Source organism: Falco biarmicus, chromosome 5 (genome assembly GCF_023638135.1).
Source record: "Falco biarmicus isolate bFalBia1 chromosome 5, bFalBia1.pri, whole genome shotgun sequence".
NCBI lineage: Eukaryota > Metazoa > Chordata > Aves > Falconiformes > Falconidae > Falco > Falco biarmicus.
Genome location: NC_079292.1, coordinates 61,661,717 through 61,676,765, shown reverse-complemented (window position 1 = coordinate 61,676,765; position 15,049 = coordinate 61,661,717). Strand labels below are relative to the sequence as shown.

The 15,049-nt window shown below is 47.1% G+C and overlaps 1 protein-coding gene across 2 annotated transcripts in view; it reads left to right on the top strand.

The window, feature by feature from the left end:
• Positions 1-2,010: 2,010 nt before the first annotated feature.
• CHST11 (carbohydrate sulfotransferase 11) overlaps positions 2,011-15,049 on the top strand; it is a 168,769-nt gene continuing 155,730 nt past the window's right edge. The window contains exon 1 of one of the 2 annotated variants that reach the window (XM_056341545.1): positions 2,011-2,272. In XM_056341545.1, the coding sequence (XP_056197520.1) occupies positions 2,155-2,272 (118 nt within the window). In that variant the 5' untranslated portion in view covers positions 2,011-2,154. The remainder of the gene's footprint in view (positions 2,273-15,049) is intronic. The other variant, XM_056341546.1, reaches the window with a different exon arrangement.

The following is a 15,049-nucleotide window of genomic DNA, read 5'->3' as shown; positions in this document are numbered from 1 at the left end:
TCATTCACTGATGTCTAATTCAGATTCCTCGATACAGTCCAGTTCTTTCTGTTAGAATACTGCAGTCGCTATTGTGCTGCAGCGTATGCATTGACAGGTGGACGCTGAAATGCCAAGCTGTGCTTCTGGTTGACTTTTGTTGACTGACGTAAAGATTTGCAACTTCGACATGTTACACATGAGTACTTCTCTTTATCTAGTGTTTTTCACAGAATTACATTTGAGGTCTGGATTTAAAAGAGAAAAATCAATTTAAAGTTTCCTCTCTGTTAGGAAGACTAGAAAATTGTCACTGCATATCAAAACTGCTTAAAAGAACACCTGAAAAAATCTACAGAAAGTAAGCAAAATATTGTGTAAGACCTTAATGAACAATGGAAATTACTTCTGACAAAAGGGACTCTAGGCCAAGCCTAAATAATCTACTCTGTTACAAATGTCTACCTAATTATTGGTTTCTCCTTGAGGTAAAATCTTTTTAATGGGCTTTTGGAAAATCTAAATGAAAAACCCTGATGACTTTACCTGTTTCTGTCACAATTACCCAGGAAGGAATACTGACACCTTTTGGTTTTGTTGGCTGGGGGTGTGTGTGTGTTTATTTTTAGCTTAAAAACTGTTTTACCCTCCTTGCTTCCCAGCTTTGGGCTGGGTCTGTTTAGCGCTCTTTTCATTTTACAGACCCCTCCCCACAACCACATCGGAAGAACAGACAGAAACCTGAGGGGAAAAAATCCTTTAATGCATGAAGATGGTATCAGCATCAGCAAAATGATTTTCACTTTAAAAAAAAAAAAAAAAACGAAAAGCAACCACAAACCAGTCTTTGGGCGCATCAGAGGAGCGAACAGAACAGTTAACGTAGCACAAGGATAAATGGTGTATCGCCAAGTAAGCCGATTTCATTTCATTCAGCAATGTACTTTTCGACACCCATCGCGCTCTGGGCGAACGGGCAGTCCCAGTTTGGGAGCTCTGCTGTGTGGTCAGTCTCAGAAACCTGGTTCAGGGCTCGGCGGACCCGCAGCGCTCGGCCCCCCCGGCTCACCAGAAGCCCCCGACATCCCACACCCCGATGCACCCGTGGACAAAGCCGATGCCTTTTGTTCAGCGCACTGAGCTCTTCTGCATTCCTCCCACGTAGGCTCTGCATCTCCTCGCCTGTTGTTATCCCCGACTGCCCAGAGGTGGCCTTCGGTGGGGGAACTGTGGGGGAAAGCCTTTTGTTTTCCGCGGGCAAATGAGCAATCAGTGAATTCAGAACACTTGAAGTCTCGCACTCAAGAACAACAAACCCTTTCATTTCTGGCTGCCAGGTGGCACCGGTTTCATCAGCGAGGTTCAGTAGCGTTTACACCGGTTAAGGGTATTAACAGCTCCCGGCCGGGACAGTCCAGCACGGACGGAACCGCGACAAGGACGGGCCGTAAAACGCCTTACGGAACTCTACAGCGGGAGGGGACCTGGAGGCGGCACTGCGGGCTGACAGGGACAGGCGGCACACGCTCGGGAAAAGCGGGAGACGAGGCTCTCACACCGGGGGCGCGGGGGATGCCGCCTTCGCGCGGGGCGGCGGCGGGCGGCCCGGGCCGGCCCCGCTCCCGGCCGGCGGGCCCAGCGCCCCCGAGGAGGGCCGGAGCGGCCCGCAGCCGGACGGATTCACAGGCAGCAGGGCCGCGCCGCCCGCTCGCCGCCGCCCGCTCGCCGCCACCCGCGGGCAGGGCCGGGGCCGCCCCGGCGACGCCCGTTGGCCCTTGCGGCGCCCGCACGCGCCCGGCACGCCCCGCTCCTCCCCCCGCGGAGCGCGCCCCGCGGCGGCGGCCCCTCGAGGCAGCCCGGCGCGTCCCCGCCCGCTGCCGCCGCCGCCGCCGGGCGGGACCATCTCTCCCCTCGGCGGGGGGGGGGGGCGCGCTCCTCCCCGGCTCCCCGCCTGGCCCGCCTCCCCCCCGCGCCGCGCAGAGCGCCCCTCCGCCTGCCGCGCGGCGTGGTCACGCCCAGCGCAGGCATTAGCGCCCCCCTGTGCGGGGCGCGGGCGCCCGGGCATCCTCCGGCGCGGCGGCGGCGGCTCCTCCTCGGAGCGCCGCGGGCGCGGAGCGGCTCCCAGCGCCAGCCGTGCGCGCTGCGCCGCCGCTCTCTGCGCCGCCGGACAACGCCATGAAGCCGGCGGTGCTGGAAGTAATGAGGATGAACCGGGTGTGCAGGATGGTCCTGGTCACTTCTGTGGGCTCCTTCATACTCGTCATCTTCTATTTCCAAAGTATGTTGCACCCAGGTAGGGCACCGGCACCGCAACCCCACCGGCACCGCGGAGGGCAGCGCCCGGCTCCGCGCCGGCCCCGCTCCCCGCCGGCGCAGGTGGCGGGCGCCCCGGGAGCCCTCGCTGGCTGCCGCCGGCCCCGGCTCTCGCCTCCCGGAGCTGCTGCGGCAGGCGCGGGGCTGGGCGGCGGGCGCAGCGCGCTGCAGCCCCGTCCCGGCCACCGCCCGGGGCAGCCGCGGGGAGGTCGCCTCGCCCCCCGCAGGAAACTTCCCGCGGGAGGAAGGAAAGTTGGGTGGTTTTGCATTTTATTTTATTATCTGTTGCCTTACATCGTGTGTTTGGTGGCAGGGGGACGGCGGCGGCCGGCGAACCTGCCGCGGCAGAGAGCGGCGCTGGGAGCTGCCCGGCCCCCGCGGGTCCCACTGCGCCGAAGGGGGCGAGCCCCTGTCCCCGGGGCTGCGGGCACTCGGCTTCGCCGCGGGTCGCGTCTGGGGGCGTCGGGGGCACCGCGGCCGGCCGGGAGCACCCGCCACCGCCGGCGGGCAACTTCGCGCCGGCTCGCCCGAGTTGGCCGGGGCGGCTGCCCGGCCCCGGCCTTCTCTGCCCGTCCCTGCCCGCGGCGGGGCCGCTTCTGCTCGGCCCCGGGGTGATCGGGCGGAGCGCCTGGCCGGGCACGGGCGGCCGCAGGGAGCCCGGCTGCGGGCCGGCGTGCGGCGGAGCCGCCGTTTCTGAGCCAAACTCCGGGCTACCGAGCGCGACTTCAGTTTCCCAGTTTCCAGGCGCGGTGGGCACTGGGGACAGGGCTATGCCGGGGGCAGGGGTACAGGCGGCCGTGGCAGTCGCTCGTGGGGCAGCGGAGCCGCACAGAGGCGGGGCTGGGCCGCGGGGCTTCGCGGTTTTGTCGGGGAGGTTCAGTGCTGCGCGCACGGACCCGCCGCGGGCGGCTCGCTGCCGCATCGGTCTAGCAGGGCTAATAGAAACTAGAAAAAAACCCCATTTTCATCTGCCTGTCTCGCTTTCCCCCCTTCCTGCCCGAGGCGTGAGGTGGGAGTTGTACTTGCGGTGTCTTTCTGGAGGGACCCGACGGCTGAGCGGGGGCGCGGGGCTCGGGGACGGGCAGCGCAGCCGCACCGGCGGAGCTCGGTGGCCGGACGCCGCGACCGCGGGCGTAGCTGTAGCAAAAATGGAACGGCAGGTTGTGAAAAAGAGAAAGGGCGTATTCGGTTTGACTTTCCTTTCCCTGCTTGTGGCTACCAAACCGTCGCTGATCAGGAGCGATTTTTCCTTAAAGTTTTTGGAGTCAGATGGGGGAGGCTCAGTCCGCTGATAGGATTAGGAATCAGTAGGTCTGCTGTTCTGTGGTGAAGCCAAGTCCCGCTTGGCGTTTTTCTATCGGTTGTCTGCTCCTCCAAATTTGGTATCATTTGCTTGATGAATGTGTTCTCGTATGGTGCCCATCTGTGTTAATACCTGCCAACTCCTTGGAAAAATTAGCGTATTTTTTCTTTCCTGCCGCATCTGCTCCATGCTTACTGGTTTCACAAGGAGTGTTGAGCCCTTAGCAGACCCTAGGAAGGCTTTACTTCAGGGCTCCGATGCACCGTACACTGCTTCACCAATTTAATAACAGTATATTTTCACTGGTTGGGTTCCACAGCTAATACAGTTCGCACACACATTCAGAAAATTCAGCCAAGAGTTATTATTTCCCCTTGTTTCAGATGAATTATACTGCTAGAACACAAACTCAGCATGTGGTAGGTGAGAGATTAAATTGAATATTTTTCTACAAATTTTTGAATGTAGAAAAATGGCCTTTCAAGAATTCTCAGTGTGCTTCATAGCGAACTGCTGGAGATCATGGCTCTATATTCGTGCTATTGTGAAACTATAAATAGGTCGAGATTTTAGAATAAATGAGAAGATTTACCATAAACTCTGAGGAGGGAGTGCGATGCTGTGAAACCACTGGGAGGACAATCCGCACCCATTTTCTGTTTTATACATATTTAGGTTAGTGTAAGTGGAGTAGATATAGAAATAAATGCAATCACAACCTGTCTGTTTTACTGTACCTTCTTGATCATAACCACTTCTGCTTTTTTGTGGGGGCTCTTTCTTTAGTGGAAACTGCTAGAAACCTATCAAACTCTAATCTAGACCCACATAGAGTGTGGCTGTTTGGTTTACAAGTGGTTTGTAAGGCTTGAACAGCTATTTTCACCAGATAGCTGTTGTGTGATTATGTGTGTTACCATCTTGGTGGTGCAAGTGTAGATTAATGTGGAGTTCTTGAAGGGTCAGGGGAGGGGGAGGCAGTACACATGCCAATGTACTATACATCAGCAGATCATTTTGAGGCTTTATAGCCTTATTTTAAGATACATTAATAACCCTTCTTGATGTATGTCTAAATTCACTGGAGCTGGACCCTGGGCAGTGTATATGCCGGGTGGAATGGGACTGGAGGTATTAAGAGCTTTCAGAATCTTGTATGATGCCGTTCTTGTGGAGGGTGTTCAACATCGTAGCTGGTGTCTGCTGGCGTATGTGTCTCTGGACTGCTGCTGGAAGGAGCAGTCTCTCATAACGTGGCTTGCGACCTGTCAGTCTTGGTAGCTTACCACGCTCTCTAAGGTAGGCACTTTGCAATCAGAGTGAGCTGAAAAATTCCCACCCAAACCTTTTGGATGGAAAACAAGGTTTTCAGTTAAGTTCCTCACAGGAAGCGTCAGCTCCTTATTCAAAATCTGGCAATTTTGTCACACACACACAAGTTCTCTTGGTGAATTTCAGGACACTGCCTACAGAGCTTTCCAAACAACTTTTAAGTGTGAGACAGTGAAGGTGAAAGATGCTAGAAGGCCACCAAATGATGAGTCTAGCACCCCTCAGGGACAAGACAGCTCTTCATCTGTTAGATGGGCATTTTCTGTTTTTGGAGGTCTGAATGTGGATCTCTTGATCCATTTGAGAAACACAAGAGAAACACAAATTTCTGCTGACAATTTTTTTTTTTCCTTTCGGATAAATAAATAGGAAAATGTCATAGTTAACAGAAGCCTTTCTTAAAGACAAAAACGGTAAAAAAAACACCCGAAGCCTGAAGCAGTGAAGGCGAGCTTAGCCTTATCCTCGCAAAGGAATGTGATATTGTGTCTGTTGTGCTGTATCTCAAATGTCAGCATATTGGAAGGAGGTCAGGTGCTTTTTACTCTTTGTTCTTTTTGGCTCCATACCTGTCCTTTGTGGGGGAGCCAGTGGTAAACGTGCTGTCCAGTTAATACACCTTTGCATTGTCTGAATTTTGGCAGAGATTGCCCATGTGCTGGGGAAACCCTCCCAAATGACGTTCCCTGAACAGTTGTTGGTGGAGGAAGGTGGAATGGTGCTGCTCTCCACTGCTCAGGAGCACTGCGAAGGAAACTTTGGAGATTATCCTGGCTTTTGTGGCTTATCTGTGGGTTTGGGGGACTGTTCCTGAAGGAAATGACAGCAGGGACTCTGGTGTGTTTTCCTGTTGCATGTCTAGCCTTTTCTGAATAGAAAAAAAACATTCTGCGGTGTTTGCTATAGCTGGATATATAGCAATATGTGACTGACTTCCCCAGCTCTTTGCTTAGAATAACTTCCCCCTTCAACTCTCCTGCCATATGCTATCTGGATAACTGAGTGCAAGCTGATTATTGCCTCATGCTCCTGGATCTTCTGCATGTGTATGATCGGTCAGTCTTTGGGGTTTATATGACAGCCCATCATAGTTTTATCTGCTGACTCTCCTATGAAATCAGTTTGCTCACAAGTCCTTAGCTTACACTTTCCTGGATATGTTTGCTTTTTTTCTGTAGGCACCCCAGCTGCAGTGAGCAGGGGGATTGTGTGTGGGTAAGTTAGGCTAGGTGGGGGTCATACTGGTGCTGTTCTCCTTCAGGATGAAAAATACCACACAAAGGTAGAAAATATAATACTGTCTTTATCTTACCTGAGACAGCTTTATGAAAATAACTTATTCTAAACCTGATTTCTGCTTCCCTCCAATGTTTTTGCTCTGGTTTTAATCTCCAGTTTTAGACTTCTGTTTTTCTATGGATGCTAACAAAGGTTAGACCCTCGGACTTGACTCCTGTCCATGGTCTTCTCAGTTACATGTGCAGCACTGTATGACTGACAGCTGCTTGTTCCTACAGAAGGCTGATGTCTACCTTTGCTCAAATGTCAGAACAACTTGAATGGCATGGGGTTTTTTCCTTATATCTGAGGACAAATCACATGAGGTTTTTTCCTTGTGTCTGAAGACAAGCTCAGCATTGGTTTTGATGGAAGATTCTGTTTGAAAATCAATGCAGCAGTCTCCCATCTTGCAATTGATCCTTGCTTTCTCCCCTGCTTATAAAGGGGAATGAGATCTGCAAAGCAGTGGGTGTGTGGCATTCCTTTGATGGACCCTGTATACTGGTTTTAAATTATTCTGTTTGGGATACAGAGAAATGGAGTTCATTTGTCAGCCACGAGAGTCTGGCCCTCATTTAATTGCATGCAGTGATATCCATCCCCCAGTCTCGGGCAGAAGCCCTGCCGTGTGCCTGCGAGGGGGCTGTGCTGTATCTTTTTGTTGGTATCCCTATAAGCTTTTCACTGATTTCCATGGGACTGCGTCATCAGTGTGAGCAAATTAACTCTGGTCCCTCTTCTCAAAGGTACTGGTAGTCTGGAACTGCTTTAAGTTGAGGGTTAAACTGCTGCTTGTATAGTCTGAAAATCTTCCTGGTTAGTGAATATTAAGCTTATTGAAAGAGCAGCTTTTTCTATTGCAGTACATATGAGTCTAGCTTTTTGCAGCAACTGCTCGCTGACTTTAAGAAATAAGAATCTCTCTTTCTGAGTGTGTTCAAGCAAAAATTACCTGGCACTGCCCACATTGATGTCTTAATAAATTTTAATTTATCAGAATATTTATTACTCCACAGTTGCTATTTCTATGATGTAGAGTTTTATAAGCTTTTACATTATTTTTTTTTTGTTATTGTAAATCAATATTGGGAAACTGTGCTGACTTTCATAGCATTGATAGTCTGTATTCACAGCTGTAAAAGTGTCATGACTTGGCTGAAGTCTAACTTTATCAGAGGTAAAGTCAATGTGAATGGAAGCTTTATTTTTCCTTTAGAAAAACAAAAAATGTAGAGCAGAAGTCCCCAGTGCTTTTTCTGAACAAATTTATACAGTTGATCAAGTGCAACTAGTATGTCAATTTTATCTCTTTATAGGATGAGCATATTTCTGAATTCTTAAATTATTTCCATTACTTCTCAGAAGCGATAAGTATTTTATCTTGTACTGTACCATGTAACTAAATCTAAAAGTGGTTCAGAGAATTGGAAGAAATTAGATCCATGTTACAGTAGTGTTGTCTTTGGGAAGAGTATTTTGTTTGATGCTGTTGCGAGACGTACTGTATCAAATCCTGCCTGACAAAGCTGCAGCAGTTGTCCTTGTGTGAATGTCATTCCAGCAGTTTTTTCCTCTCAAGCCTTTTGGTCTGATGCATATGTATTATGTATCAACTCTAAGGTGATCCTGAGGGAGTTAAGGACTGGGTTGGGTAACACAAGGGTTTGAATCTGATGGCTTTTCTTGTAGATTGTTTGTGTTGTTCAAGGCCAATGTTTGAGTTCTGTTTGTGACTTGTCTAAGTGTCAACATATATAAAATCACACGTGGGTGAAGGGCCCGGTTCAAGTCAATGAAAAGAGTGGGTGGTTTTCCCCTTCACATTAAGGAAATAAAATTAAGTTCAGGAACTTTGTACTTGTGTAGCTCTGGCGTGTCCAGGATAAAGATGAAGAGATGTCTGTGGTGGGTCATTTAGATTCAGCAGCCACCTACTATATTACAAGGATAATGTTTCAAAGCACGTTCGTGTTTTGTTGGATGTTCCTGTTCCCTGTGGAGCCCATTCACGTAAGATCTTTGTGCACAAGGTAGCTATTTGTCCTTACAGTCGCAATTCAAACTGTAGAGTTCAGTTAATTCCTCATTATTTGTGTTTTAGTATCCAGGTTATAGATAGCGTCCTTTTGTTATGGGCAGAATGCTTGCATGTGACAAAGTGGTGTTTCTGGCACAAGCCTTGTGCTCTAACTAGAGATGAGACCACCAGAGACTGCAGCGAACCAATGAGAAAATTCAGTTCCTAATTATCTCTGGCTCATGCCTTCAGACAGAGGGATTTTCTTGGACTCCAATTTTGTGAATGTAGTCAGCAGAGGATGCAGTGTGTTTCCCCTTTCATGTAATTGTTTGGCACCTGAAACTAAGGTTTCATGAATAAATCAAAATTCTACTGCATATACACTGTGTCACTCCTTTTGCATAATGTTGTTATCCCCCATTTTTCATTTAATGCCAGATTGAAGAATGTGGTTTGTTGGCTTGCCCTCTCCACATGCTCCTTAATAAGGAGTTAGTTGTTGGTGAAATTGTCTGGAGTGGATCCATTCCCTCCTGCCAAACTGAAGTTGCAGGTTTTCCCATGAATTGCCTGTGTTAGCTTTCGACTCTTTCCCCACTGTCCTCTGGGTTGCCACACCATCTGTAGCATCACTAGGAAGTATCTGAGGAAAAGCAACCAGCTCACAAATGATGTGCACTTACACATAAGGAGTGAGTGCACGGAGGGTGGTGACCGTCCCGGCGGCAGTGTGTGTCCTCTGCTCTGCCCGTTCTGCGATGTCCTCTTCAGTCCCTGCGGGCTGGTGGGTAGGACATGGGAATTGCAGATGTCTGTGAAAGCTGGCTTGTTTTACCTGTTCCACACTATGAATTTAAACAGGGTTGAAAAGCTGTGTGCGGGCAAGTCTCGGAGAGCCAGAGCGGGTGGCAGGACTCTCATTCCTGTGACATGCTAACCGGCCTTTTGACTACGGAGCATGGTATAGTCATGGTGCAGCACAAGCGTTTGTTAATTTGCAGCCAGCGAGCTTTGTGTCTGTGCCAGTCAGGAAGGCTTCCCTGTATTAGAGATTTCCCTGCCTTATGTGTTTCACATTTAAATATCCAGTTTGTTTGTATTTTAAACTAATATGCTCTTTTTGGTTGCTTTTTACACCTTGCCCAGTGTTGGCAATGAAAGTACATGACAGCTTTGCTTTTGGCCTTATTAATCTTACACATTAGAAATGAGGTCCTAGATGAGGCATTAACATTTAGCTTGTAAGCATCAGAAAGGGATGTTACATAAAGAAATAGATGGGTGCCACTGGAAACTTTGGAATAAAATGTCATCAGAGTGTACTGACTGACATTGAGGCTAGGTTTGGAAACTTAGTATTTATTTTTTTTCCCCCCACTCGTGACAAATTTGATTCTCTGGATTAAAAAAAAGCTGAGTATGAGCACTTAGAAAATGCTGACTTAAAAAGAGCACACACAAATGCATGTGGATGCACGCAAGCACCCACCTGTCTTCGCAGCCCCTACAAAATCTGTATGCAGGCAGTCCAAAGGGGGTTATTTCTGAAGCACCGACCCTTTTCTCCTAACAAGGCTGTTGTAAGGAATATGAAGTTCTTTGTTATTAAAAGAAATCCCAGAAGTGCCAAGGACATAGGTGCTTTTGTTGTTTTGCTAACTGAGACGTATAGTCAGTGTCATTTCTCATTTCTGTGATTTCTTCTCAACTTATACATGTTTGGAAACATCCAGCTTGAGAGAAGTAATGACTTTAAGAAATCTTTCTAGGCTGCAGAAGAGCAGGAACTTTTATGGGGGTATATCGGCTTAAATGGTGAGATTGCTTCTTGAAGGTAGCCTTCATCGTGTTTGTGCCAGGCTGCAGACACTGAAGGATGACTTTGCATCCGTTACTATCAATCACTGCTGCAATGGCTTCACACTCCTATGAAGAAACTTAAAAGAAGGTGCTGGGGGAAATAGAAAATACAAACAATGCAATCAAGCAGAATTTCTCATGGCACTGTGATTCCAGGGCTTTGGGAGATGGTAACTCTATCAAGGAAATGTCATGAAAGTAGGTGGGTCACACCATGGGAAAACAGGTGTGAAATACTCATCTGGTAAATGTTGTCTGCTCTTTCTTCTGTGTTGAGAAGTAGCTGTGATTTCAAGGATGTGAGTAAAGTGATCTCTGTGTGTGGTTTTGCAGGATCAGGGCCCCCTTCTCTCTCTGTCTTCTAGTAGATGAAAGAGGAGGATAAGGTCCTTTTCAGCCATGCTTGGTCTGTAAAGGAGCTGCTGCTGCTGCTTTGAAAGTTGTCTCAGGGCTGAAAGATGCCGTCCTTGGTAATCTGTGTTAAAAGATTACGTCTTTTTATGTTACTTGGCTGAGTGGTGGGAAATGATGGTTTTTAACTGTGGGGTCTGCACATGATAATCCACAAGGAATAAAATGCTTTGTAGAGTTTCATTCCGCTTCTCAAACACACTGTCCTCTGTAAAAAGCAGAGAACTGTGGGGGTTTTTTTCCTAGTTTGTTTTATTTTGATTTTTACATTCTGGCAATTCAAGGTATGTTTTGTAAATAGTAAAAAGGTGACTTTCAGGACCCTCAGAGTAATGCCTTCTGAAGTCATGTAACATGATATTGTAGCTAGTAATTTTCATGCTTTTTTGGCTGATAAATGATTATGTAAGGGGATCAAAAAGCTTAAAGTGGGTAACTTGTAGGGATTTTTGTATTGGGGAAGGTAGGCATATATAATTGATAAGGTGACTATAATTGGATCCCACGGATGATCTTCACTATAATACCTTGTCTTAAAACAAAGAGCTTTAGGTAGTTAAATCCTTTTAAAGACTATTTGCATTATTGTGCTTTAAAGTTGTTTGGTACGCAGGCGGAACAAACGTTTGTATTATCTGAAGTGACCTGACACAGAATAGCACATTTTGCACCCACACTGGTGGGTACCAGGAGCCAAATATGTCCTTCTAGTAATCTGTATTTTTACAGCCTGTGTTGGAAGTGAGAGTAGAGAATTTATAGTAACTGAGGAGGAGGGAATTAACACTTCTGAAACACTTGGTGATTAATAAAATGTGTCGGTTGGGGTCATAAATATAAAACTGATAAAGCCTGTCTTGATTATTTATTTTGGTCTTGATTAAATTCTAAAATATATTTGACTTTCCAGATGGGGATAAGCACTTTATCTTTGGAGTTACGGGTGTGTATGTGTGCACGTAATTTTGAAGTTGATGACATACATACTCTGCCTCCTGGACATTACTGTGTCCCCTTGTCTCTTGGCTTAGTCATTGTTGCAGGATCAGTCAACTGGGCATTGTGCAAAGTTCCTGCCACTGTTGCGCTGCCAGTTCTGTGGACTGTGCCAGCCGATCTCTGCCTTTCCACCTTCCTTCTCTTCCCAACTCAGACTTGGTGGTACTTTGTGGCAAGTTTAGGGAAGCTCAAATAGGATGAACATGGCTGCCTGCTAGGCTTTTGGGTTCGGGGTTTTGTTTTGGGCAAGCTGTAAAATTTTATGAAAGGAGCACATTGAGTGGTTTGAATTTGTTGGTAGATTGATTCTATGAGGTCTGCATGATTGACTGGAGGAATCAATGGTTGCTTTTCAGTTGATTTTAGTGAGCACTGGGTCAGGTCTACTTCTGCTGGGCCACTTCTTGAATTGCATGAAGGGCACATGTCCCCCTGTGGTGGCAGAAATACAGGATTGCAGGCTTGAGTGGAGCTCTGAACCGTTCCTCCCCTGTAAATATGGGTCAGCTCCATTGACTTGGTTATATCAATTCCGTATCAAAGCTGCTGTGAGAAAAAGCAGAATTTGTCCCTGTCTTCCTATGGAGCAATACACAGCTTTGCTTTTCTGCTTTCTTGCTTGTCCTTCACAGAGTACTTCTGCATTGAAGTGAATGGTAGCTTTTTCCCCATAGAGATACATGCTTGAAGTATTGAAGGGTGTGTTGTGTGTCATTAGTTTCAGTGGAAATGGCACTGACAGGTAAGCTATACGTAACCATTAGCATGCAGGCCATCAATGTGATGGAAGTAGTCTGGTCCTGCTGTACAGCTTCTTTATCCCACGCAGAAAAGGCTATTAATATTTCTGGTGCAACAGCAAAGATGTAATTGCGTTAAAGAAAAAACTGGGAAGAAGTTAGAGCTTCTGGAGTTGTTAACTATTTTGAGATAAAACTCTTTTGAGATACTAAATGAGCTGAAATGAAATCATGAAAAGACATGACTTAATTAAAATTGTCTTCATATTTGGTTGTCTTGATCCAGCCTGGTGTTTTGGTTTTTCTTTCTCCAGAACACATCAGTGTTTCTGGTGAGTCTTTCCCCATTCTGTTGTCTGTTTCCTGGATGCGTTTCTTAAAATCTTGCAGAGTAAAGAAAGGAGAATTTTTGCAGAGTATGCTAGGACAGTTTGCAGAACAAAATATACACAGGGCTATTGTGTTTGAATGATAATTAATGCACAAAGCCTATACTTCAGTATAATGTCAGTGACTTAACAGACTCATCTATCTCAGGAATGCTGTAAGCAGCATGGTAACACCTTACTGTGAGAACTCTTTGCGCAACTAGAAATGCGTTTCATTCCCTCCAGTGTGGTTGGGCACCAAGGGAGACAGGCCATAATTCTTGCATGTCCACACTAGCTTGGGTTGTTTCCCATTACCAATCTTTACATAGACTATTTCCCCCCCTTGTTTTAGTTTTCTTTGTACTCTTCAGACCTTTTGCTTGTTTCTGCATTCACTGGGATGTGACCAAGAAAAAATAATTTCATTCTCCCTTTCCAGCTGTGAAGGGATCTCTTGTCATCAGATTGTGCCTCAACTGCTCTTACCTTGCCAGAATGCTTTGTGCCTGGTGTACTTCTCCAGCATTATGGGAGCCTGGAAACACTGCTGAATGTCAAGCAATGTGTGGTGTATATTGGTTAATGGCAACTCTGTGCTTTCCTGCTGTCTGTTGCAGTTGAAAACTTTCACTAGCAGCAAGTTAGGAACAGTATTTCTAGAAGTCTTTGACTTTGGGCCCAAGTCTACTTCTGTGTTAGCAATACTTTGCTTTTAACCAGAAGGCTTAAAAATGTTCCACAAAATAGGTCCATGCTTTCTTTTTCAGTCTACATCTAGGGAAACTGAGGCATGGACAGGAAGGGTATGTTTGCAGGGATTTGGTTAATGGTTTCCCACCAGATTAGTGGCACATTCAGGAGGAAAACTTGAGGGTGGGATGGTTTTGTGGATCTTGGTGCTTGCGTGATCTAAGGGCTGTGATCCCCTATGGGGTTGGAATAGACCGTAGTGCAAACTAGATGTTGGGCCCAACCAAGGTCCCAGTGCTCAGCCCAAGGGACACCACTGCAGCCCCATCTGGGTGTGCTCTAGGCTTGTGAGGATGACTGTTGTGGACAGTCTTGTGTGTCCTTTGTAGTGCTCCTGCCAGGAAAGTCCTCCTGTTGCAGGTACATGGGGCTTTGAGATGATCTCTCCTGTACAAGGGGTTGCCTCCATGGGATCACGTGTTGCATGCCCCAGGGCATCAGAGCCCTGATGCTAAGATACAGGCACGCTCTGCTTGGTTGGACTACAGAACAGAGGCATAAACAGTTCATGTTTCTCTTTTTTTTTCCCCACTGTGGTTTGCCTTTATGTTTAGGTTTTTAAAGTATAAATGTTCCCTCTGTATGCCCTGACAAATACTGAAGGGCTTTTCTTTTGTGGATCAGAGGTTGAAGACAAAGCATCAAAGGTCCTCACTAGCTCTTGGGAAGTAATTCTAGGTAGTGCCTTCTTAATACTTCTTCAGCATTGTGTGTCCAGCTTGAAGTGAGGTTGCATATACAGAGCTTGGAAGCAAGCAGCAAAATGCCCACCTTCTCAAGGTGAGTACAGCAAAGTTTGCTGCTTAGGAAACATCTGGCGTCTTTGGTGCTCCCATCGCTTGAGGGACGTAGTCATTGACTAGGAGCATAGTGTTGCCTAATGAAAGAGGGACTGAAGGTCAGGAGACTGGGTTTCTGCTGCCAGTTCTTTCCTGCACTGTGCAGACGGCACTTCAGCTACCTTCTCCCTTGCACACTAAGCAACAGGCAGCCTTTTCTTTGTTTGGAAAGGTTATCTTTTACGTAGTGTTCAACACAGATAAGTGGTTGTCTAGGTGAAAGTGTCATGGCAATGCCATTACACAAATGTCTATTGAGATGTCATGCTGTGGTTTGGATGTAGGCAGAGGTGGAGGCCATGCCTGTGCTTACAAATCCGTTTTCTGAAATAGCAAGCCTGTTTTCGGGTAGCATTGTGCTTGGGCAGCTTTTGCCAGGGAAACTTTTACTGGATTGATAATCAATATAGGTGACAAAAAGGTCTGCCTCTTCCCTTTTTGTTTTCTTTTGCTTGTGTGCCCAGGTCTGAGGCTTTGCCAGCAAATCAAAGCTTATTTAAATGTAAAAAAAAAAAAAAGAGCACATACAATAAAATCTTTGGTATAGCATTTAATTAATGTGTTTGCTGCTGCTCAGAATGGCCTCATTTCAATCTAGCATCTTTTTTGGTTCCTGTGGAGGTCTGGAGCATCAGAAGTAATGCTTTATGCAATGCTGCTCAAGGTGGGGGAACTGATCCTACTCAACAGTTTTGAAAGGGTGTTTTCTACCTCAGTCTTGGAAACTTCCTTGGAAACAAAAAAACTTGGAAACAAAAACTTCCTGTTTATCTTGCTGAACATGCATGACTGTTTCCCACAAGTGTGCAGGGCTAACAGCTGTAGTCTGTGAGCTGCAGTGAGGCATTTTG